This window comes from Gobio gobio (assembly GCF_949357685.1).
Source record: "Gobio gobio genome assembly, chromosome: 12".
NCBI lineage: Eukaryota > Metazoa > Chordata > Actinopteri > Cypriniformes > Gobionidae > Gobio > Gobio gobio.
The window spans coordinates 56,289,923-56,315,404 of NC_137105.1; the positions used below are offsets into that span (position 1 = coordinate 56,289,923).

The 25,482-nt window shown below is 40.6% G+C and overlaps 1 protein-coding gene across 1 annotated transcript in view; it reads left to right on the forward strand.

Moving 5' to 3' along the window:
* The window catches only part of LOC307135115 (uncharacterized protein), a 75,092-nt gene that overhangs the window by 30,726 nt on the left and 18,884 nt on the right, over positions 1-25,482 (forward strand). The window contains exons 4-6 of the mRNA XM_079831303.1: positions 24,696-24,869; positions 24,975-25,148; positions 25,254-25,427. Of these exons, the coding sequence (XP_079687429.1) occupies positions 24,696-24,869; positions 24,975-25,148; positions 25,254-25,427 (522 nt within the window). The remainder of the gene's footprint in view (positions 1-24,695; positions 24,870-24,974; positions 25,149-25,253; positions 25,428-25,482) is intronic.

The following is a 25,482-nucleotide window of genomic DNA, read 5'->3' on the forward strand; positions in this document are numbered from 1 at the left end:
GAGCGAGAGGGAGAGAGAGAGAGAATTAAAACACTTTTATTTTATAACAGCTTATGCCTCATACATATTCACAATAATCATATTCAACATAATCAAATTAAACAATTAAATATTCAAAAACAACTGACCCTCAAACACCACACATAATATATCTTTGAAACCCCAAATATCACAAAAATCAATCTCATTATTCACAAGTTTATAGTAAGCAAATTCGATTCTGATTCTTCCACCCACTAATTTTCTAAACATCATTTCCACTTCAGTAGTCCCAAGTTGTGCCCCTTTATTCTTTCTCGTTTTCCAGATTGACAATTTTACTGTTCCCAACAAATAATTTAACAAACATGTCATCCTCCTCATTGAATACCGATACTTAACACCCCCAATAAATAATCTATCAGAAAATTTTTCATCAAATTCCTTAAATAAATCTTTAAGAAAATTAAAAAACCCTTGTAATCTTCCACATTTTAAAAATAAATGCTCTAAGTCTTCCTGTTCCCCACAGAATCTACATTCACCACCCACTGCTGGATTCAGGTGCGCCACATGTCTGTCTGTAGCTATCGCCCCGTGAATAAACCTCCACTGCAAATCTGCTGTCCTCTTCTCTATGGGAGGCTTATACAGGGCTCTCCAACTGTCCCTCACAAGGAAGTCTGGTCCCAACAAACCTGGCCACTTCGAAACCTTTATTCTCTTAAGAGAAACTTGATGTGTGACTTTTACTGAAGAATAGTAAATGGCTTTCTTTGATGTTGATTCAAAACAATCCAGCTGAGGAGTATCAAAAGACAGAATTGAGTCCATATTTTCTTCCACTCTCTCTTCAAGTATAACTGGAGACACTCTGATTTTTGGAAAATCCTCTTCTGTATCTCTTAAGTCCATTGGTCGACTCCTTTCAATGTACACTCTGTTCACACTTGATAATACATTCCAGATCTCCTCTATCAGTTTTGAAACAAGACGTTCAGATTTCAGTCCTGTCATTTCCTTTAGGATTTCAACCGACTTCCATCCATCATCATCCAAGAGGTGTCTCATTTTCACAACCCCATGACTCTTCAAAACTGAAGATACTCTTACTGAAGACAAAAGCCTTGTTTGGATCATCGGATTAAAAAATAATGGTTCTTCCATAGTCCAGTGTCCTGTATCTTCACTACTTCGATCCACTTTAAAAACTTCTTTCCAGGCCTGAAGCATTGACTTATAGAAGGGAGTGATCTCTGACAGGCTCACCTTCCCCAAGTCCATTATGAACAAATGCTTATCCAACCCGAGCCCACCTGCGTTCTTCAAAATAAGTCTTGCAGTATGGGCCCAAGCTTAGTCTTTTTGATATAAAAGTCTTTGTGCTGCTTGTATCCTGTAAGCCATCAACCAACTTCTCACATCCACCAGCCCTTGACCTCCTTCGGGGACAGGTAAATAAAGCGCTGCAGCATGGATCCAGTGTGCCCCACTCCAAAAAAAATTCACGATTGTCCTTTGTATTTTACAAACCAACTCAAATGGAGGCTCCATAATCGTCATTTTATGCCACAATGTCGAAACCACCAAGTTGTTAATGACCAAGACTCGCCCTCTGTACGACAATTGTGGTAATAGCCATTTCCATTTAGACAATCGGGCTGACACCTTCTCCAGCAATCCCTCCCAGTTTTTCATCTGAAATTGCTCATTTCCCAAAAACACACCCAATGCTTTTATCCCCTCTCTACCCCAATGTAAACCACATGGTAATTTTGGAGGTCCTACATCTTCCCATTTACCAATAATATACCCCTCACTTTTTCCCCAATTAACTCTGGCTGAGGATGCTCTTTCATATTTTCCGATAATTTTTGTTAAAACCTTCACATCATCTTGACCTTTTATAAACACAGTGACATCATCAGCATACGCTGATAAGGATACTTTGAATGTACTCTTTAGATCTGGAATTGAAATTCCAGTTAGTTCTTTTCTTAACTGGCACAAAAATGGTTCAATTACCAGACTATATAACTGTCCAGAAAGTGGACAGCCTTGTCTGATACCCCTGGACATCCTTATAGGTGCACTCAATCCACCTCCAGCTTTGACCATTACAAAAGCATTAGAATACAACAACTTTATATAAGATATAAAATTTTCACCAAAACCGAATTCTTTTAAAACAGTGAAAAGTACTCATGATCAACTTGATCGAAAGCTTTCTCTTGATCAAGCAAAATAACTCTAAATTAAAACTATTACTTTGATTAAAATCAATCACATCACGCAATAAAAATAAATTATCCATAATTGATCTATCAGGTATACAATATGACTGGTCTCCATGAACTAACACATGTAGATATTTCTTAAGTCTCTTTGCTAGCACCTTTGAAAATATTTTGTAATCAGAGTGTGGCAACCCGGAGGTGTAATTAGAGGATAATTTACCAACTACGCCACTCAGGGAGTTACACCCAGAGAATGTAGTGTCTCTAAAAGGACACGCAAGTTCATTCACCAATAATCGCTCAGAGACATGGGTAACAATACAAAAGAGTTGACTTTATTAAGTTACAGTCACGTTAAAACAATCATTAAAATATGTCAGGCCTCAGCTGAGCGCAGCTCATCATAAGGGTTTAACTCTAAAAAAAGGTCACAGGAACACCAGCTAACTGGGGCTTACCAGCAGGGTCAGGCTATCAAAGATTAGGCTGCCTATAGCAGAAAAATCATTCCTTTCACCAGTGCACGCAAACACACGCACTCACACCATACTTCACAGATGGACACGGCACACTGTGAACAACACACCACCACCACCTAGAAGGGAATAGAGCCGGCCTCCCTGCCTTTGGCACCCAGATCCTGCGACACAAGAACAGAGAAACCTTAAGAGAGTCACTAAAAATGCACACAGAATAATTAAGGCGCTAAATTGTCGATTTAAATTAAACAACCCAAAATAAGAATTAACAAAAAGAGTTAAAGAAATACAAAAGCAAAACAATGGATTTGAGGTTACAGAAAAATAAACCAAACTGATCTCAACAGTTTGCAGGAAAATGCACTAAACTGGGTTTAACAGTTTGCCGGAGCATACAGCAAACTGGTTTTAACAGTTTACAGAAAGTAAACCAATCTCGGTTTACAATAATTAGCCTAACTAAACAGCAAAACAAAATACAAACTAGAAAAATACAAAAGAAAAATATAGTTACATTTAATAGGATAAATCAATAAGCCACACAAAATAAATGCACTGCAAAACAAACCTCAAAAAAAGATAAAGCTCTTTGCAAAATAGAAAACCAAATAATAGAAAACACACTAAATTAGGATATGCAAAGGCAAAGAGTATCACTTCTATTCAAATGTAAATAAAGACGATTTAAACAAAACAAAAGAAAATAGAAAATGTAAAGCAAAATCAACAAAACCAGACAGCAACGTTATCCGTGAGCAGGACGTGAAACGCGCCCAACTAGCAGTCGCAGCAGCGCGAGATCTGCAGGAGAAACGAATCCGTTGATTTGAACCATACCAGAGGGAATGGCGATCAAGCAATCATCTTACGCTCTCCAACGTTTTAGGAGAGCACCTGGAATAAAATAGAATGTCACCATTTAATATTACTATTATAAAAGTCTCACCCGAACCTAGTAAACGTCTGTTACATACCGATGACGAATGATGCGTGCATAATCAGGAGTGCACACACCTAATAACGGCAGTCACAGCGGTAGTGCGAGACCCGCATGAGAAACGGGACAGCCGACTCATACTTTACGAGAGGAAATGGCAATCAAGCAATCAAGAGCTTACTAAGGTGCAAGAAAACACGCAACCAGAGAAAATTAGTTACTAACTTTAGAAACAATCTCATAAAGTCACCAAGCGTTCCTACCTCTCTCTAATGTCCACACCTGATGCCAGAAGCAGCCACAGTAAAGTGTTTGCGGCGCGTCAATGACGTTGACAAATGACGTTGACCTCAAGCACAGGTCTATCGCACTTTATATCCCCATAGTGACAGCCAATTGGCTTACGATCCACATATAATTATAAGGGAAGATAATTATAAGGGAAGGTAAAGGGCCTTCCCACCACACGAGCAAAGCAACGACACTGGTCTCCAGTTTTTTAATAGTCCCAAGTCTCCTTTTTTAGGAATTAATGATAGAACTGCTCTGCAACAGCTCATGGGTAATGTCTTTCTTTTGATGCAATCTATCACTAGTTCATTAAAATCTTGTCCAAAAAATTCCCAAAAAGCCTGATAGAACTCCACAGGTAAACCATCCACTCCTGGGGATTTTCCAGTAGATATTTGTCCCATTGCATCTGTAAGCTCTTTCAAAGTTATTTGTTCATTCAGTGATACTCTTTGTTCATCTCTCAACTGAGGCAGGTCACAAAGCAAGTCCACAATACTTTCAGAATCACAACTCTGAGCACAATATAATGTAGAATAAAAATCTATTGTAATTTTTCTCATTTCCAGAGGGACAGAGGTTATACTCCCATTAGGACATCTTATATGGCACAACTGTTTTTGTAAAAAACTTTTCTTTTCCAAATTAAAAAAATATGCACTAGGAGCATCCATATCTTTGATTGAACAAATTCTTGATCTTATAAGTGCTCCTTTTACTTTTTCTTGCAAAAAAGATCCAAGTTCTTCTTTTTTCTTATTTAATCTTTCATTATTCACAGATCCATTATTAATTAAAATATCTTTTTCCAAGGACGCAATGTCTCTTTGTTAACTTTTAACTGTTGTTTTCATTAATGCAGTGGTATGTGAAGTATAGTTTTGACAGAAAATTCTAATATTAGCTTTACCTACATCCCACCATAGACCAAGATTTTCAAAAGTGTCTTTCTTAAGTTTCCAATCATCCCAAAAAAACTTAAACTTTTCACAAAAACTGATGTCTTGTAACAATTTGACATTAAAAAAACAAAAATAACCAGGTTTAACCACTTTTTTAAATTAAATTCAAAAGCAATCATATGGTGATCTGAAAAACCATTTGGCAAAATAGAAACATTCATTACCTTATTATTCCAAATCTTCCCCAAACAAAATCTATCTAACCGAGCACCACTAACTTGATTACTTGATACCTACAACCAAGTATATTTTCTAACTCCTATATTCCTACTTCTCCACAAATCTATTAAGTCAAATTAATTTATAATTTTTAACAATTGCATACTTGACTGATTGTGTGGTTCCTCTCCATTCCTATCGACTATGAAATTTGTCGGGCAGTTCCAATCACCCCCATTTATCATGCACACAGTATCATCAAACTTCTGAATAACTGATGTCAATTCCATAAAAAAAAACCTTGTTCATGTCCATTATTAGGAGCATATACATTAATTAAGACAAATGTTATTCCTTCAATCTCTACTTTACTTAAAAGTGGTCTTCCTTTCACAAGTTCATCTACTGATAAAATATTTACATTCAATTTTTTGGAAAAAAGAATAGCTACTCCAGCACTTGTATTTGTTCCATGGCTAAGAGCCACATACCCCTTCCCACCACATACCCCACTGAGTCTCATTATCATTACTTGTATGCGTTTCTTGCAAAAAAACTATATCAAATTGCTTTACAAACTCTGAAATCATAGCTAATTTATTCCTATCTCTGCCCCCATTTATATTTAAGGAACCTAGTTTTAGAAGTTCCATAGAAAGATAGAAAAAGAGAAAAAATGATGTAAACAGATACATGAAATAACGTATGATATTCACCCTGTGCATTTGAGCATTCTATTTTTGTAAAGCTCTTTTTTCTTTCCTTAATTTAGCTATTATCTTCTTCAACCTGAATCTCTTCTTTTTACACAGGGCTTCATAGCTAACAACTTTCTGCATTGAAACCACTGACCATATGAATTTATCTATATCCGGAAAAAAATCCCTCACCTCAACAGTTTTTCCAAACGTCAAATCCAAAAAATCATTAATCTCTTGCACAGAGTAAGTTTCATCTATATTCTGTGACCCAAACTCAGAAATGTCAGATAACTCAGACAATGTATCGTCATCCTTCATTCCATAATCTGAGCAATACTCTCCTCTTTAGACTGAAAAGTTGTACTATTTACCCCAATGACAGGTAACGTTACGCCACTAGGCCCTGCGGCCTCCTCATTCGCCTGTGCTCTGTGTGGGCATTCAAACTTTTTATGCCCAGTATCCCCACACTCAAAACACTTCAAGCTGCCTGTATTAACATAAATCATGTACGACTTTCCTTCATGTACCACTCTGAAAGACACATCCAATTCCGGTACATTCAGAAACATAAATACCTGTCTCCGAAAAGACAACACATGTTTCAGTGCTTCATGTTTACATCCCAACGGGATCATTTTAATCGCACTAGCACATTTACCATACCGAGCCAATGCACGCTCAATATCCTCATTCCCAATAAACGGGGGTACATTCGATATAAAAACTTTTGTCGTAGGTGTAACCAGCGGTGAAACAGTCACAAAATCGCCACTTACCACAATCCCATTGTTAACTAGGCGGCCCACTAGTCTCTCCTTTTTAACAACAATCATTACCGCTTTGTTCATCCTGGAGGCCGAAGAAATGTTGTCATATCCAACCTCTTCTCCGACCGCCAGCAGCACATCCTCCACCGACACACCCTGAGCAGGTACACAACGGACTCCATGACGCCGTGAAACAGGTGGCTCTCCCCCCGTCACAAGGGACGCCATCCCGACGCTTCGGCGAACACTACCAATGTGTGGTTTTAATGTCTAAATCAGCTTTACAAAAAAATAAATATACAAAAATATATGTCTCAGTTTCACTTTTTAAAAAAAATTCAAATTGAATAAAAAAAGAGAAAAATCAGACCAGATTTTTGGTGCAAAACAACTGAATACGCGTGAGAGTGGGATTTGTAAATGTGGATCATATCCACACATGTGTACCAATACATTTGAAGTCACAGAGAAAAATATTTTAGGAGTTGTAAACTTGTAGACTTTTTTCTCACCTACAAACACAACGCAACAGTTACACCTTCACACACTCTTCACTGCAGGTGCACAAATCCTGTTCTACGAATCACAAGTGAAGAAACTAATACGCTCACATTTTTGCTACAGTTGCTGCAGTAAATATGGTGCAAAACCCATTCACACACCCGCATCAAAAATGTGAAGTCACAGACAAATTTTGCACATCCGCAAATTAATATGTGAATCCATGCAATGAGAGTTGCACACTTGTAGAATATTTGGTCACAAATGTATTTCTTTTCTTGGATATTTTTCTAACACAATCACAAGTCCAATCACTGCAACTGCTTGAATCTGCTGCTGCGAGTCTCAAACGCAGTTTATTCGCCTTCAAATGACACGTTCCGCGCGCTCTCACTTTTGCACCATATACTGCGCGAAATGTGGAGCAAAAGAGATTTGTGCATCTGTGAGGCAGCGGTTCAGAGAGCAGAGAATTTCGGCCAATCAGAAGAGCTCTTTTAAACCGGTGGCGCGCGACCGAGAACGGGAAAAATAGCCTACATGAGCAAACTGCTAGCAGGCAACTTGTTCCTCTATATAGTAAACTATAGTAGGCTATAATTAATGGATGTATATAGTATAATTATTGCATAATTGTACAATTAATATACAATTCAAGCAAGTAGCCTACAAACACCTACATTAACATGGTTAATGGAAACATGAATCAGGATATTATACACCGCGCGTTGTGAGTTTTTATAAGCACCAGTTCCCGTACGAACGGAACGGACCAATTATTTGCGCAACATGACTGAAGCCCGGTTCATTTAACTGTGCATGCATGGCGCGCGAATAACCATAAACTCCATAAACGCTCCAAAATATGTGTGATAAGATGTAAGCCGTTCCTATCGCAACACTGAGTCTGAGAAAACATCCTCCTGCACCAACATAAAAATAAGCGTTTTAATAAACCACTCATGACCACCTTTAGTAGATCTCACATTCTGCTGTAGCCTATTTATTATGTTAAATGTTGATTAACTTTATAATAGATTTATTATATATACATTTATAATAGAATATAAGATAAGAGAATAGGTTTTTCACTAAGATTTATATTACATCTGTGGCATGTTGTGGTGGCTATAGTTTCTGTGTAGGATCAAATCAAATCAAATCAAATCACTTTATTGTCACACAGCCATGTACACAAGTGCAACAGCAGGTGAAATTCTTAGGTGCAGTTCCGAGCAACATAGTAGTCACGACATGACATGTACAAAATTTAAAGCAGCATCAGATTACACATCTGATGCGCCCACAATTACTCACAGCACAGTACACTCTACAATAAACAATAAATAATTTACACAATGTGAGTGTAGTTCTCACAGCTTTAACCAATATACACACACTTACAATATACATATACTTTAAACAATATACACTAAACATACATTAAACAGTATACATTAAGCTATAATAATAATAATATACAATGTACAGTATACATAGGTGCTATATGATAAATGATAAATAATAAATGATAAATAAATGTGTATATAATGTGTGTGTATCTACAGTGGGTTGTGCTGAGTGATATTCTGTCAGTGTGTGTTATGATCCTGATGGATCAGGAGTTGAGGATACTAATTGCTTGTGGGAAGAAGCTGTTCTGGAGTCAGCTGGTGCGTGTTCTGATGCTGCGGTACCGTCTGCCTGATGGCAGCAGTGAGAGCAGCCCATGGTTCGGGTGGCTAGAGTCTCTGATGATCCTCTGAGCTCTCTTCACACACCGCCTGGCGTAAATGTCCTGGAGGGAGGGAAGCTCACCTCCGATGATGCAGCTGGCTGTGCGCACTACCCTTTGCAGGGCTTTTCGGCTGCGGGCGGTACTGTTGCCGTACCAGGTGGTGATGCAGCCAGTCATCAGGCTCTCTATGGTGCTGCTGTAGAACCGTGTGAGGATGTGGCGGTTAATTCCAAACCTCCTCAGCCGTCGCAGGAAGAAAAGGCGCTGATGAGCCTTCTTCACAACGGCCTCGGTGTGGACGGACCATGAGAGTTCCTCTGTGATGTGGACACCGAGGAACTTGAAGCTGCTGACTCTCTCCACCGGTGCTCCATTGATGGTGATGGGGCGGTGTTCTCTCTCATTCCTCCTGAAGTCGACCACCAGCTCCTTGGTCTTGCTGACGTTGAGGGAGAGGTTGTGCTCCTGACACCACCGTGTCAGAGTGTGCACCTCCTCTCTGTAGGCCGTTTCATCATTGTCAGTGATGAGACCTACCACCGTCGTATCGTCAGCAAACTTGATGATGGTGTTGGAGCTGTGGGTTGCCACACAGTCATGTGTGTACAAAGAGTACAGGAGTGGGCTGAGAACACAGCCCTGAGGGGCTCCAGTGTTGAGAGTCAGTGATGAGGAGATGTTACTGCCCATTCTGACCACCTGGCGTCTGTTTAGATTCAACTTTATTGTCATTACACAAGTACAAGTACAAGGCAACGAAATGCAGTTTAGGTCTAACCAGAAGTGCAATAGCAGCAAGTGCAGGATATATACAATGGTTGCGTAAGTGCAGGACATAAAAATGTTCTGAATATATATAAATATGTATAAGTAGAGAGATGGTTATTACTATAAGTAGAACTGAATTTACAGATGAATATATACAGTGAATAAATATACAGATGGCTATTACTATAAACAGAATTTACAGGTGAATATGTACTATGAATAAATATACAGATGGCTATTACTATAAACAGAATTTACAGGTGACTATGTACTATGAATAAATATACAGACGGTTATTACTTGAACAGAATTTACAGTTAGAGGTATACAATAATATGTTAGGCTAATATGAGGAATATAGCAGTGGATTAAGTTAGTACAATAAATTATGGACAGAGCTATCCGAAAGAAAGTGTAAAAGTGCAGTGGAAAGTGGTTGCATATTCCAGTTAGAAGTACGGTGCAAAATGCAAATGTAAACATTGTTACTGTAAATACAGTCGGCAGTGCAGATGAGCATTATCCAGTTACGGTATGGTGGTGCAGAATGCATAAGTAAACAGTTGTTACTGTAATAAACAGTCAGTAGTGCAAATAACAAAGTGAAGGCAGATGTGAGGTAGGAGAGTTATCAGTTTATGAGGGAAGTGGATCAACGGGGGTTTGAGTTCAATAAAGAGACAGCTCTGGGGAAAAAACTGTTCTTTAGTCTGCTGGTCCTGGTCCGGAGGATCCTGAAACGCCTGCCGGAGGGCAGGAGAGAAAACAGTCTGTGGGCTGGGTGAGAGGAGTCCTTGAGGATGCTGCGAGCTCGATGCAGGCAGCGTTTCCTCTGGATGTGTTCGATGGCAGGCAGTGGAGTCCCTGTGATGCGCTGGGCAGTTTTCACCACCCGCTGCAGTGCCTTGCGCTCCGCAACAGAGCAGCTCCCATACCACACTGCCACACAGTTGGTCAGGATGCTTTCTATTGCGCAGCGGTAGAAGTTCACCAGGATGGCCGAGGAGAGCTGATTCTTCCTCAGTGTCCTCAGGAAGAAGAGGCGCTGGTGAGCCTTCTTGACCAGGCTGGAGGTGTTGGTCGTCCACGACATGTCCGCCGAGATGTGGATCCCCAGGAACTTGAAACTGGAGACACGCTCAACAGCCATTCCATTGATGTGGATGGTGTCGTGTGTGCCTCTTGACTCCTTCCTGAAGTCCACGATGAGCTCCTTCGTTTTGGTGGTGTTGAGGAGCAGGTTATTATCAGCGCACCATGTGGCCAGGTGCTGGATCTCTTCCCTGTAGGCAGTCTCATCGTTGTTGCTGATGAGACCAATCACCGTAGTGTCGTCCGCAAACTTGACGATGGAATTAGTTCCATACACAGGCTTGCAGTCGGAGGTGAAGAGGGAGTAGAGAAACGGACTTAGCACACAGCCCTGTGGTACACCAGTGTTGAGTGTGATGGATGTGGAGCAGGTGGATCCTGATCGAACATTCTGGGGTCTGTCAGTTAGGAAGTCCAAAATCCAGTTACACATTGAAGTGTTGATGCCCAGGTCTCCAAGTTTGGCAATTAACTTGGATGGGATGACAGTGTTGAATGCTGAGCTGAAGTCAACAAACAGCATGCGTGCATAAGTGTTTTTACTGTCCAGATGGGTGAGCACAGAGTGCAGTGCCATGGAAACGGCATCCTCTGTGCTCCTATTGCTGCGGTAGGCAAACTGGTGTGAGTCCAATGTGGATGGTATAGAGTCTTTTAGGTGTTCCAGGACCAGCCGCTCAAAGCACTTCATAATGATGGGTGTGAGTGCTACAGGGCGGTAGTCATTAGGGCACCTCGGGCTGGAGTGTTTCGGCACTGGCACAATGGAAGTGCGTTTAAAGCATGATGGTACAGCTGCTTGGGCGAGAGACAGGTTGAAAATGTCTGTAAAAACCCCAGCGAGCTGCTCCGCACATGCCCTGAGCACACGTCCAGGGATGTTGTCTGGTCCAGCAGCCTTGTGCGCGCTGATCCGGCTCAGTGCCTTGCAGACATCTGTGGTGGAGAGTGTGATTGGTGGGTGGTCAGCTGAGGGTTTGAGCTTGGTGGCAGTTTCTCTGTTGTCTCTTTCAAAACGAGCATAAAAGTAATTTAGCTCATTCAGGAAGTTGACATCAGTGGCTGCGGGGGTGGAGTGGGGGGGTTTGTAGTCACTGATGGCCTGGATGCCCTGCCACATGCGTCGAGGGTCAGAGTTGGAAAAGTGACCCTCAATCTTAAGCTTGTAGCAGTGCTTGGCCTTTTTGATGCCCCTCTTCAGGTTTGCCCTGGATGCGCTGTAGGCTTGTGCATCTCCTGATCTGAAGGCAGTATTGCGTGACTTCAGCAGGAGTCGTACTTCCCTGTTCATCCAAGGCTTCTGATTTGGGTATGTGGTGATCTGTTTCTGGGTTGTAACACTGTCGATGGTGGTATTGATATGATCCAATACTGAGGAGGTGTAGGAGTCAATGTCCGTGTGAGCGCCACTGGTGGCTTGAGAAGCAAACATACTCCAGTCTGTGTTTAGAAACCTTTCCTGGAGTGTGGAGTCTGCCCCCGCAGGCCACACCTTGATGGTTTTCATTGATGGCTTCACGCGGTTGATGAGGGGTGAATATTTGGGTCTGAGAAACAAAGAGAGGTGGTCTGACTGTCCCAGGTGGGGGAGGGGTGTCGCAACGTAAGCTCCGGCCATGTTTGTGTAGACATGGTCTAAGGTTTTGTTTCCTCTGGTGTGGCAGGAAACATGCTGGTGAAACTTGGGTAGCACTGACTTTAAGTTTGAGTGATTAAAGTCACCTGCAACAATAAACGCAGCTTCCGGGTGATCAGTCTGTTGTTTACTGATGGCTGCGTGAAGTTCTTTCATAGCAAGCTTGGCATCAGCATCGGGTGGAATATAAGCTGCTGTGATAATAGTGGAGGTGAACTCCCGCGGTAGATAAAACGGTCTACATTTAACCATGAGAAACTCCAGGTTAGCTGAACAATGACTCCCAACAATAGCAGAGTTTGTGCACCAAGCTTTGTTAATATAAATGCACAATCCACCCCCTCTGCTCTTCCCAGAGCCATCTAATGTTCTATCCGCCCGGAGTGTGTGGCGTCCCGCTAGCTCGATAGCGGTGTCCGGTATTCCGCTGTTTAACCAGGTTTCCGTGAATATTAGGACGTTACAGTTCAAAAGTTTCTTACTGTGTGTGATGCTGAGTCGAATCTCCTCCATTTTGTTCACTAGCGACCGTACATTGGCAAGGAAAATGCTGGGTAAAGAGAGCCGATGAGGAGTAAGCGTTAGCTTAGCACGCGTTCCTCCACGTCTCCCTCGCCTTTGTTTACGATCACGCCGCCGTCTGCGTGCACTTCCGCCCGGCCGGGTAGAGTGCAGAGTCACCGGTGTCTTAGCGATCTCAGGAAGGAGTTGTAGATTGTCCATAAAACTGTCGGAAATTCGCAAACCAATATCCAAAAGCTCAGCGCGGGTGTACGATGTAAAGGCACAACTGTTCTGTGCGAACAGACCCGAGAAGAACAGGAAAAATACCGCAAAATTGCAGAATCTGGGGAGACGCTGAGCCTCGCGATCTACTCGCGCCGCCATCTTGTCACGCCATCTGTTTGACAGGAAGTCCAGGATCCAGCTGCATAGCAAGCTGTTTAAGCCGAGAGCCCGGAGTTTCCCGTCAAGTATGGAGGGCACAATGGTGTTGAATGCTGAGCTGTAGTCTACAAACAGCATTCTCACATACGTGTTCCTCTTTTCCAGGTGGGAGAGAGCAGTGTGAATTGTTGATGAAATGGCATCATCAGTTGAGCGGTTTTTGCGGTATGCAAACTGCAGTGGGTCCAGTGAGGGGGGGAGAACAGCAGATATGGTTTCTGACTAGTCTCTCAAAGCATTTGCTGATGATGGGGGTCAGAGCAACAGGACACCAGTCGTTTAAGCAGAGTATTTTTGACTGCTTCGGTACAGGAACAATGGTGGACGTTTTGAAGCATGTGGGGACCACAGACAGGGAGAGGGACAGGTTAAAAATGTCAGGGAAAACTCCAGCCAGTTGGTTTGCGCACGCTCTGATGACGCGGCCCGGAATGCCGTCTGGACCCGCGGCTTTACGGACGTTCACCCGCCGGAAGGATCGGGTTACATCCGCTACAGCACGGAGAGTGCACTAACCTCTGTATCTTCAGCCACGAGCTCTCTCTCCGCGAGGGCGGTGTTAGTTCCCTCAAAGCGAGCATAAAAGGTGTTCAGCTCGTCCGGGAGAGAGGCAGCGGTGTTCACGGTGGAGTTTGTGTTCCCTTTATAGTCCGTGATGGTGTTAATTCCCCGCCACATGCTTCTGGAGTCGGTGGTGTTGAACTGTCCTTCAATCTTGTCCCTGTACTGGCGTTTTGCTGCTCTGATAGTTTTCCGGAGGGCATAACTTGCTTGTTTATGCTCCTCCGCATTACCGGAGTTAAAAGTGGAGGTCCGCGTATTGAGTGCCGCGCGAACATCCCCATTTAGCCACGGCTTCTGATTAGGGTACAGCCGTATTGTTCTGGTCGGAACAACGTCTTCTACGCACTTCCTGATGAAACACGTTACGCTATCAGCGTAGACCTCGATGTCATCATCAGAGGCCGACCGGAACATCTCCCAGTCCGCGTGATCAAAACAGTCCTGTAGCATAGAGTCTGATTGGTCCGACCAGCACTGGATGGTTTTGAGGGCGGGTGCTTCCTGTTTCAGCCTCTGCCTGTATGCGGGCAAAAGGAGAATGGAAGAATGATCCGATTTGCCAAATGGTGGGCGCGGGAGTGTTTTGTAACCATCCCGGAAGGGAGAGTAACATTGATCCAGAACTCGGTTCCCTCGTGTGTTGAAGCTAACATGTTGGTGGTATTTGGGTGCAATGCGCTTGAAGTTGGCTTTGTTAAAGTCCCCGGTCACAATAAACGCAGCCTCAGGATGCGCGGTTTCCTGCTCACTCACTGTCCTATACAGTTCCTTTAGTGCCTGGTCTGTGTCGGCTTGTGGGGGAATATACACAGCTGTGATGATGACCGCTGTGAATTCCCTCGGTAGCCAGAATGGTCGACACAGAACCGTGAGAAATTCCAGATCAGGAGAACAGAAAGACTTGATAGAATGTACGTTCCTCTGATCACACCAGGATCGGTTGATCATAAAACATACACCCCCGCCTTTGCTTTTCCCAGAGAGATCTTTTTCTCTGTCCATTCGATGCACGGAGAACCCCGCGGTTTCGATGGCCGAATCTGGAATCTCAGCGGACATCCAAGTTTCTGTAAGGCAGATAATGCAGCAGTCCCTCGTGTCTCGTTGGAAAGAGATCCGCGCTCTCAGCTCGCAGAGTTTATTGTCCAGAGACTGAACATTTGCCAGTAAAATACTGGGAAGCGGGGGTCGGTTTGCGCGGCGTCTTACTCTGATGAGCACGCCGGCTCTGCTTCCCCTTCTCCGGCGGCGTTTCGGGCCGTGTTTGTAAGCAGCGGTTCGTCACTGAAGAATTTAAAGTCCGGTTTTCGGTGTGCGATTGCCGAATCAATGTCCAAAAGTGTCTGTCTGTCATACGTAGTAAGGCAGACAACATCCAAGACAAAAAACACAAAAACTATAAACAGAACAAACAAAAAACTACACTGTTTCAGCAGAGCTTGCGACGTTGCGGCCATCCTCGGCGCCATCTTGACTCATCTTGACTGATGCTATTTTTCATAACTATGCTATAGATAAAAAATGTTAACGTTGGCATTATGCTAATGATGAGGCATCTCACCTGTAATTGTTTTCAATTGTAATTACTTTAAATGTGGATTTTGCAAAAAATAAACCCTAAATGGTTCACACTTCAACCCCCCAATTATTATTGATGTAGTCAAAAACTCTCCAGCTGCTTTTGTAACCAGAAGCTTTAGCTTAGGCTTCCTGAAAATAAGGAAAGTACTGGAGATGTATTTTATTTTATTTCAAATTATCATGAACTAATACTCTTTTCCGCTGTGTTAAGACTTAAAGCAGATTGCCATGTTTCAGTAATGTTTTATATCCTGGGGATGCATACATTTAATCACTGCATTTGTCTGATTAAAGATATCAGGGAAAAAGCAAGAGTATTATTTCATTCTGGGCTCCAAAGGGTCAGCACCTTAAAATGAGTGCCAGATCAGAGGAGGAGACAGTGGAAGATGTAATGACAGCAGGGAAGAAGAAAGCATTAAGTGGAGCAGCCACCTATAGGTGTACTTTTAAAAGTGAGTGGTCAACCACATGGTCATTCATCGCCATAGGCACCACCAGCTCCTACTACTGCAGACAGGAAAGCTCATGAGCCCATCAAGGTGTGACAGATATGAACTGGCATGTGAAAAGTAAAGGGCATCAGGCCAAAGAACAGGCACTTCAGTCAACGAGCGGCATCTTCTATTTGTGCTGGTCATTTATGAACAATAGGTCAAATTGGAGCAGAGGGGCCGCTGCTGCGAATATTTGAGTGGCTCCTCCCCTAACAGATACAATCTCACTCCAAACTTTTGATAAAAATTGAGCCCTGGAAAGGTATGGTTTTTTCTCTCTCCTCCTTTTTTCTCTATTTGGGTTAGCCTTTCTTGTTTCACAAAATGTAAGTTACGCTAACACTAGCCTATTAAGTTTGCTATCCACTCGTCTCATAATTAAATATTCTCTCATATTAAGTAATGTATTCCTTATTTTCTCAGCTTTAGCTTCTAGAAAAATGACAGAACAGGGTCTTCACAGGTCAGCATCGTATCAAGTAACTTATGCACCCAAAGACTACCATGTGTACCATTTCTTTTTTTGGTGGATGATAACATAATAGATATACCATAGTAAAGTAAAGGGATATTATTTGCCCAGTAGGCCTAATTGGAAGCTGCAGTGAGTCACAGAGCAGGTTAATTAACATTTTATAAAGCCTATATGGTATTTCTATAAATGTTATCATCCACCAAAAACAAACCAAACCAAAAAAGAAAAGAAAAACATGGTACACATGGTAGTCTTACAATGGGTGCATAAGTTACTTGATATGATACTGACCTGTGAAGACCCACCCTATTCTGTCATTTTTCTAGAAGGTAAAGCTGAAGAGAATATAAGGAATACATCGTTTAATATGAGAGTATCTTTAATTATGAGACGATTGGATGGCAAACTTAACAGTAGATTACATTTCGTGAAACAAGAAAGGCTAGCTCAAGAAACAATGATCACCAACTTAGCCGACCAGTGCACATATAAAAACTGCTTAAACAAATGTATAACGGTGAGTGATTGCAGGGGGAGAGAAAAAAAAACATACCGTTCCTTGACTTCGCCTGCTAGGTAGAGATCGCTCATGTATTTTTCCCGTTCTCGGTCGCGCGCCACCGGTTTAAAAGAGCTCTTCTGATTGGCCGAAATTCTCTGCTCTCTGAACCGCTGCCTCACAGATGCACAAATCTCTTTTGCTCCACATTTCGCGCAGTATATGGTGCAAAAGTGAGAGCGCGCGGAACGTGTCATTTGAAGGCGAATAAACTGCGTTTGAGACTCGCAGCAGCAGATTAAAGCAGTTGCAAGTGATTGGACTTGTGATTGTGTTAGAAAAATATCCAAGAAAAGAAATACATTTGTGACCAAATATTCTACAAGTGTGCAACTCTCATTGCATGGATTCACATATTAATTTGCGGATGTGCAAAATTTGTCTGTGACTTCACATTTTTGATGCGGGTGTGTGAATGGGTTTTGCACCATATTTACTGCAGCAACTGTAGCAAAAATGTGAGCGTATGAGTTTCTTCACTTGTGATTCGTAGAACAGGATTTGTGCGCCTGCTGTGAAGAGTGTGTGAAGGTGTAACTGTTGCGTTGTGTTTGTAGGTGAGAAAAAAGTCTACAAGTTTACAACTCCTAAAATATTTTTCTCTGTGACTTCAAATGTATTGGTACACATGTGTGGATATGATCTACAGCTACAAATCCCACTCTCATGCGTGATCAGTTGTTTTGCACCAAAAATACCTTCATACTTCCCAACACCTGTCCGTGAGCACCCTCACCCCAAACACTCCCCGCATGCAGAGAGAGAGAGAGAGAGAGAGAGAGAGAGAAATATGTTTCATATCACGCAAACAACAAATTGATTTCAGTTTTGCAATTGATTGGACACACAAAACTGTAAAAATATCGCTCCAGGCTAGTATTCTCTCGGTTATGTGAACAGTTGAGAAAGAAACCAGATGTGTGTCAGTATATTCGGTCCATTTTAAAGTGACAGCAGCCTAATATTCCTGCTGATGTCTGTGTCATTAATGTTATTAAAACAAAAAAATACAGATTTAACAAAGATAATCTATATTTAATTTCTACAGTATTTTACATTTAGGCCTAATTATTACATTTCTGTACCTGAATACTACTGTTAGACTTTGTAACTTTCTTATATAGTATGTCTTTCTTTCTTTCTTTCTTTCTTTCTTTCTTTCTTTCTTTCTTTCTTTCTTTCTTTCTTTCTTTCTTTCTTTTTCTTAAAAACTCTTTATCAAAAACCAATAAAAAAATTAAATAAAATATGAACATACAATAATTGTGTTACCACATAACAAACAAAACAATATCTAAGAATAACCATCAATTAATTACGTGTCCGAAAAGGAGCGGGCTGAAGCAAAAGCTTGTTATTTACCCACCCCTTATACAACCATTCAAAATTCCATTATATATTTTTCTATATATACTATATCTTCATAGCACAATAAACAAAAAACAAAAATGTTTTGCTTTTTGCAAAATAAAGAAAACAAACATGATGCGCGATCTGCAGCCTCTCTCTCAAAGACATTTCGAATATTCCGATCTATTATGCCCTCTGACCTGTAAAGCTGCCAAAATAATAATAATAATACGCTGTTTGTTAATTGGCCAGAGGAAAACTGCCCTTGGTTTCCTTGCCACTGTTGCCTCTGGCTTGGCTTGGCTTGCTCAGTTGGGGACACTAAACATCGAAATAAATCTAATTAATAAACTAAATTAACCATATAAACTAAATTACTGATCTAATTATTGATCTAAAGCCCCCACTGTCACCGTATGGAAATTTAAATGAACTGATGACATTAAATGGCTATACAGCTTAATAAAATTATGCTGCATTATTTTCCTGTTTAACACTGTAAACCTGCTTTGAAACAATCTACATTGTTAAAAGCGCTATATAAATAAAGTTGACTTGACTTGACTTGACTTATTTACCCACCCCTTATACAACCATTCAAAATTCCATTATATATTTTTCTATATATACTATATCTTCATAGCACAATACAAAATGTTTTGCTTTTTGCAAAATAAACAAAACAAACATGATGCGTGATCTGCAGCCTCTCTCTCAAAGACATTCATTCAGATAGTCTTCAGAAAAGGACCTCTAGCTTAGTGAATACTTGTCTCGCAAACATGAGACATATGTCTAAAGAAACGCTGAAATGTCAGGTTTTAAACAATGTAAACCAAATTGAAAAGAAATATTCTGTGTTTATGTAATCTGTGTGAAAAGAGATTGATGTCAGTCACCCATGAACCACTTCATTATCTGCTAATGCGACCACGCCCACTAGGGGTGCACCGATCCAACTTTTTCAGTCCCGATACCGATACCGATGCCTGGGCTTTGTGTATCTGTCGATACCCGATACCGATCCGATACTATTGTTGAATTAATAATAAACTGTATATCTTCCACCTTATACCTTCCTTGAAGAGACTAAAGACTTTACTAACTAAACATAACTAAGACAAAATAACAGATGTATGTAAAGTGTTGAATTCTTATTTATTTAAAAAAAACAATTGTGCATTCAAATCTAAAATAGAATGTAATCAAACTTCTTTAAATAAATTAAACATAGCAGTGGAAACAAAAAACAGTCAAACATACAATAGTAATCTGACAGATACCAAACATTTTTTACACTACAGATAATTGTTTTGGTATATAATCATATCAATATTAAAAAGTAGCATTATAAATTAACAAATAGTCTAATTTTCTGCCATATGCAATTTAATAAAAATTATCAGCTAGCTAATAACAACTTTGTTCTGGTTTCACCTCACTCCTGTCTAAATTATTATAGGTTAGTCCTATTTATTTTACTACACATTGCCAACAGAAATAAGCTGAAATACTGTTGATAATTAAAAATAATTCTTACTACCCACTCTTGCTAAATTGGGTAAGCACACTTGTGTTCTCATTTCAGATGCGTTCTGAGTAAATTAATAAACTGATTCTTGAGTTCAGTGTTGGACAGATCAGTTGTTCTAACCAGTCATTAAAATGATTCGGTTCAAAGGAGTCATTAGGTGGCGAATCGGACATTAGCAGATGCGTTGTGTGTGAATCCCGTCTGTTAGAACATTGCGAAAGATGTCAACACACAGAAAACACTTCATAACTGAATATAATTTGTCTCCCGTTTTTTGAAAGTATGCTTAATGTCAGCTGGTCAGAGAAGAGTCAACAATTTTTTGAGCGCAATTCACAACCAGCGATAATTCAAGGAAAAAAAATTGTCCGAATGTGTTAGGTGCAACATGGTTTCGGTCTTCCGACCTTTTGATATGGATTAATATGTGAAATATGAGAGAGCTAACAGCTAAAACGTATTATTTTGAAGACCCAGAGAGTGTGTGTGTGTGTGCGGGGGAGGAGCTCTTCTCTCTGTTACTCAGTCACAAGCGCAGCATCTGTTCTACATCACTCGTAAATCACAATAACTCATCAAATTAGGCTTTGGCGGCCGTCAAAAAATGTTCAATGCAGGAAAAACCCTGACGTTGCAGTAATACCACCTCCCCTCGAAACATTTAAGTTACTTTGCAGACATTGCAAACAGCCGAAGAACTAGTTGGCGTGGCAAGCGTGAAATATCTCCTCCACACTCGCTCCATGTTTCTTCTAGCATGCGACACACGTGAAGCTGACGAATGACGTAGGTTCTGCTGCAACGGAAAAAAACACCTGGATCGGCTTGTGGATCTGTTCATTTTTCCGATCCCCGATCCAGCTATTTTGTCAGTATCACGGCCGATATCCGATCCTAATATCGGATCAGTGCACCCCTAAGCCCACACAGAGTGCGCTCTTTCAGATTCAAAACTGACGATCCCCGCATCAACGCCCATATCAACTCATACAAACACATCTAGTGAAGCGCTGTAACGTTACTTCAGCTACATCGTTTTGAGACGCGTTTGAGCAGCAATCCTGGATTTATTCCAGGATTCCAGAGCAACTGATTGTAAGGCAGGTAAGTTTATTCTGTTACCATCTGTGAATATTAAATGCAAAAAGATCGTTTAAATATGAGTCCTGCGGCAACATTAAATGTCATACACCCAAGACTGTTTTGACAATATTTATTTGGCCTGTTTTGGACAGATTATAATGTGTTTATTGTAAAAGAGATTATAGTGTCACTTCAATAAAGCTTTTATTCACACGTCTGCTCAGATACTATAAATATAGTACCAGTCAAACGTATTTAGCTTCAAATTGATGTTTAAATATTATAGCCTAATGGTATTTTTTTATTTAATATCAAAGTTTGTCAGAAATGATTTTGGAGTTTTGTTTTGTAGAAAGTGATTTTTTTTGTAGAAGGTGAATTGCTTTCTTTAAAGTGAATTTCGTTTTGTATAAATTGTATCTTAATTTTAATTATTTATTTATTTATTTTTTGCATTGAGACTACTTTTAAAAACATAAAATTGTATTGTATTGTGTATATATACATAAAAAATTGGAAAAATTATTTTCTTAGTCATTTTTGTCTTGTTTCTAGTCTAAATATTTAAACATTCTTAAATCAAGATGCATTTACTAGATAAGGACAATTTTCAACTAAATAAGAAGAACATTTTTTTAAGTGTAGTCAAATCTTTTGATCATTTAAAATATAATAGGCGTTTGTTGACTACATTCTAAATAAATTATTCTAGAGTTTTGTTTTGTAGAAAGTGAATTGCTTTCTTTAAAGTGAATTTTGTTCATATAAATTGTATCTTAATTTTAATTATTATTATTTTTTTTAGCATGAGACTACTTTCAAAAACAAAAAATAGTACCATTTTTTTTAAATGCTCTTCTTAGTCATTTTTGTCTTGTTTCTAGTCTAAATATTTAAACATTCTTAAATCAAGATGCATTTACTAGATAAGGACAATTTCAACTAAATAAGAAGAGCATCTTTTTGCTCTCTCAGTCAGAAGCTCATTCATTATGCAGCTCATTGTGTGGGCTATTATGTTCTTTTGTCATCTCAGGTGAGATTCCAGCATTATTCATTAGCTATCATGCCTCCTCGCATACAGGCTTTGTGAAGAAAAACTGTCTTACAAATTGTGAATGAATATATTGTTTTATGTGAATGAGTAGGCTCAATGATTCTCACATCAGTTTGAAGCAAAAACTCAATAACAGCCATTGGCCAAAAGTTTGTGAACACATATCTATTGTGTGTTTTGAGGCCTTAATTTTAAAACATTTATGGGGGATTTTTAAAAAACCTTGCATAAAACTTTTTTCTCTCAAAAAAAAGCGTGTACATACATGTTGCTCACATATTATGGTAGCTCAGTTTGTGCTCAAAACAGTGTAATTACACTTTTGCCATTAATGTTTTTATAAGCAACTGAAAAAAGCACAAATGTAAGAGCATGTCAAAACTTCTAAAGGGCCCCAAAACAGCTCAGACTCCTAGGGATAAAACTAGAGAGACATTTGAGGTTTGTATGAAAGACCTCTGCGCTTTTGTCGAGTTAAATTTTTCATATACGTAATATAAATGGCAATGCTTATTTATCAAATTGTTGTCATTCACGGTTTACTGCTACACCAAAAATCTAGTGCTGTTGCCTTGTGTTGACACAATAGACAAGCTGCAGGCCATTTGAAGTTCATCCCCGGGCCAGACTTTGAACACACTTGTCACACTATAACTCGTAAAACATTCAAATGTCCAGATATACAGTCTTGCTGTTTTTTTTTGACACATTCATGATCATTACTTTTGCTGGCGTTCTGTGACAAGCTTTATGCATGAACTTGAGTGCTTAATTTATATTTATATTTTAAGGCTCATTATTATGGTTTAGTATTTCTTTATAATCCAGAACAATGACGAAAATAGTGAAAAATAATGATGAACGAACAACAAGGAAGAACAAAAAATGAACATACAGTACACATAGTATATACAAGCAAGACATTGTTGTTAGTCACCAGTTTTACTAGTTACCAATGTTACGACAACACAACATTGGCGTCCATTTTCATTTTCAGGCCTTCCCGTTTGGGTTTCTCCAGTGCTGGAAATATGTGTCATAAAGCTCTTTCCTGATCACAACCCTTCTTTTTCCGGTGATATTCCTCTGACCTTTTATTTTTTGTAATGTCTCTCATCCATCTCTCTTTCTACAGTCTTTCTTTAATTATTCCTCTTGCTCACTCTCTCTCCTCCCCCATCATGAGTGGACATGCCCCCTACTGCTGATTGGCTCACTGTCTCTCCTCCACCATCATGAGTGGACATGCCCCCTGCTGATGATTACATTTACATTTATGCATTTAGCAGACGCTTTTATCCAAAGCGACTTACAACTTGGGGGAACATGAAGTGATAGGTCATGAAGAGTCAAGAAGCGCAATAAGAGCCTGAAATCCTGAGACCTTGTACATTGCTCAGTGTAGCACAGGCTAGAGTGGGGAGGGAAGAAGAAAGAGAAAGAGGAGAGGAAAAGTTTTTTTTTTTTTTTTTTTTTTTTACGAGGTTAAGTGCTCACGGAAGAGCTGAGTTTTAAGTTGACTTTTGAATGATGTCAATGATTCTGCGTTTCGGATGGTGTTGGGAAGATCGTTCCACCAGCTGGGAACGTTGAATGAAAATGTTCTGGAAAGGGATTTTTTCCCCCTCTGTGATGGTACCACAAGCCGTCGTTCCTTTGCTGAGCGAAGGCTTCTGGTGGGGGTGTGGATTTGTAGAATGGAGTCAAAGCAGGAGCTGAGCACGTGGTGGCTCTGTATGCAAGCGTCAGCGCCTTAAACTTGATGCGAGCAGCGAGTGGTAGCCAGTGCAGGAGATGAAGAGAGGTGTGACGTGGGTCCTTTTGGGCTCGTTGAAGACAAGACGTGCTGCTGCATTCTGGATCATTCGAAGTGATTGGATCGCACAAGAGGGGAGTCTAACCAGAAGCACATTGCAGTAGTCAAGTCTAGAGATAACCAGGGCCTGGACAAGAAGCTGTGTTGCGTGCTCTGTTAGGAACGGCCTAATCTTCCTGATGTTGTGGAGCGGAAACCGGCATGAGCGAGCTGTCTTAGAAATGTGTTCTCTGAAGGACAGCTGGTCATCAAATGTTACTCCAAGATTTCTGACTGACTTTGATGGGGAAATCAAGGATGTACCTAACTGGATGGTGAAGTCATGTTGTATGGTGGGACTGGCGGGGGAGATGAGAAACTCAGTCTTTGCCAGGTTAAGCTGCAGGTGATGTTTTCTCATCCATGCAGAGATGTCAGCCAGACAGCTGGAGATTCGTGCAGCTACTGTGGGGTCGTCTGGGTGAAATGAAAGGTAGAGCTGAGTGTCATCAGCATAGCAGTGGTATGAGAAGCCATGTGCCTGAATGATGGGTCCCAATGAAGTAGTGTAGATGGAGAAGATGTGTGAGTTGAGTATTTCCAGTTGTTATGAATGAGAAGACCAGTGCGACCACCCCTCCCAGTCTGGCGTGGGGTGTGGGAGAAAGAGAAGTTATTAGAAAGAGCAGCGGGTGTTGCTGAGTCTTCTGGGCGTACCCAGGTCTTGATTGGTCTTGATTGGCTACAAGTGTGTTATGGTGCTTGGTCCGATCCACTTTCAACAGTGTTTCTCAAAAATCACTTACTGCAACTTTAATGAACATGAATGATAAAATGATTGAATTTCCATGCTCAGTAGTTCATCATTCATCTTTTATCCAGGCTAGAATGTTAAAATATTTTGTTCCAGGTTCCTGAGTTCAGACAAGTGGCAACTTCCTTTCCATTCCTTTATTGTTATTTCATTATTGTTTTAATGTTATATTATTTCATCTTTTCTAGTCTTGCTGGCTGTAATCTCACTGATCAGAGTTGTGAGAGTTTGTCATCAGCTCTTCAATCCTCAAACTGTGTCCTGAGAGAGCTGGACCTGACTAACAATGACCTGCAGGTTTCAGGTGTGAAGCTGCTCTCTGATGGGCTGAAGAGTCCAAACTGTCATCTGCAGATACTGAGGTATTTAAGAACATATAAAATATAATTTACAGTCAGCCGGTCATAATGTTGGTGTGTGTTTGTAGATGATCTGACTGTTGATGTGTGTGTTCTTCTCTCTTTCAGTCTTGCTGGCTGTAATCTCACTGATCAGTGTTGTGAGAGTTTGTCATCAGCTCTTCAATCCTCAAACTGTGCCCTGAGAGAGCTGGACCTGAGTAACAATGACCTGCAGGATTCAGGAGCGAAGCTGCTCACTGATGGGCTGAAGAGTCCAAACTGTCATCTGCAGACACTGAGGTATTTAACAACATATAAAATATAATTTACAGTCAGCCGGTCATAATGTTGGTGTGTGTTTGTAGATGATCTGACTGTTGATGTGTATGTTCTGCTCTCTTTCAGTCTTGCTGGCTGTAATCTCACTGATCAGTGTTGTGAGAGCTTGTCATCAGCTCTTCAATCCTCAAACTGTGTCCTGAGAGAGCTGGACCTGAGTAACAATGACCTGCAGGATTCAGGAGCGAAGCTGCTCTCTGATGGGCTGAAGAGTCCAAACTGTCAGCTGCAGATACTGAGGTATTTAAGAACATATAAAATATAATTTACAGTCAGCCGGTCATAATGTTGGTGT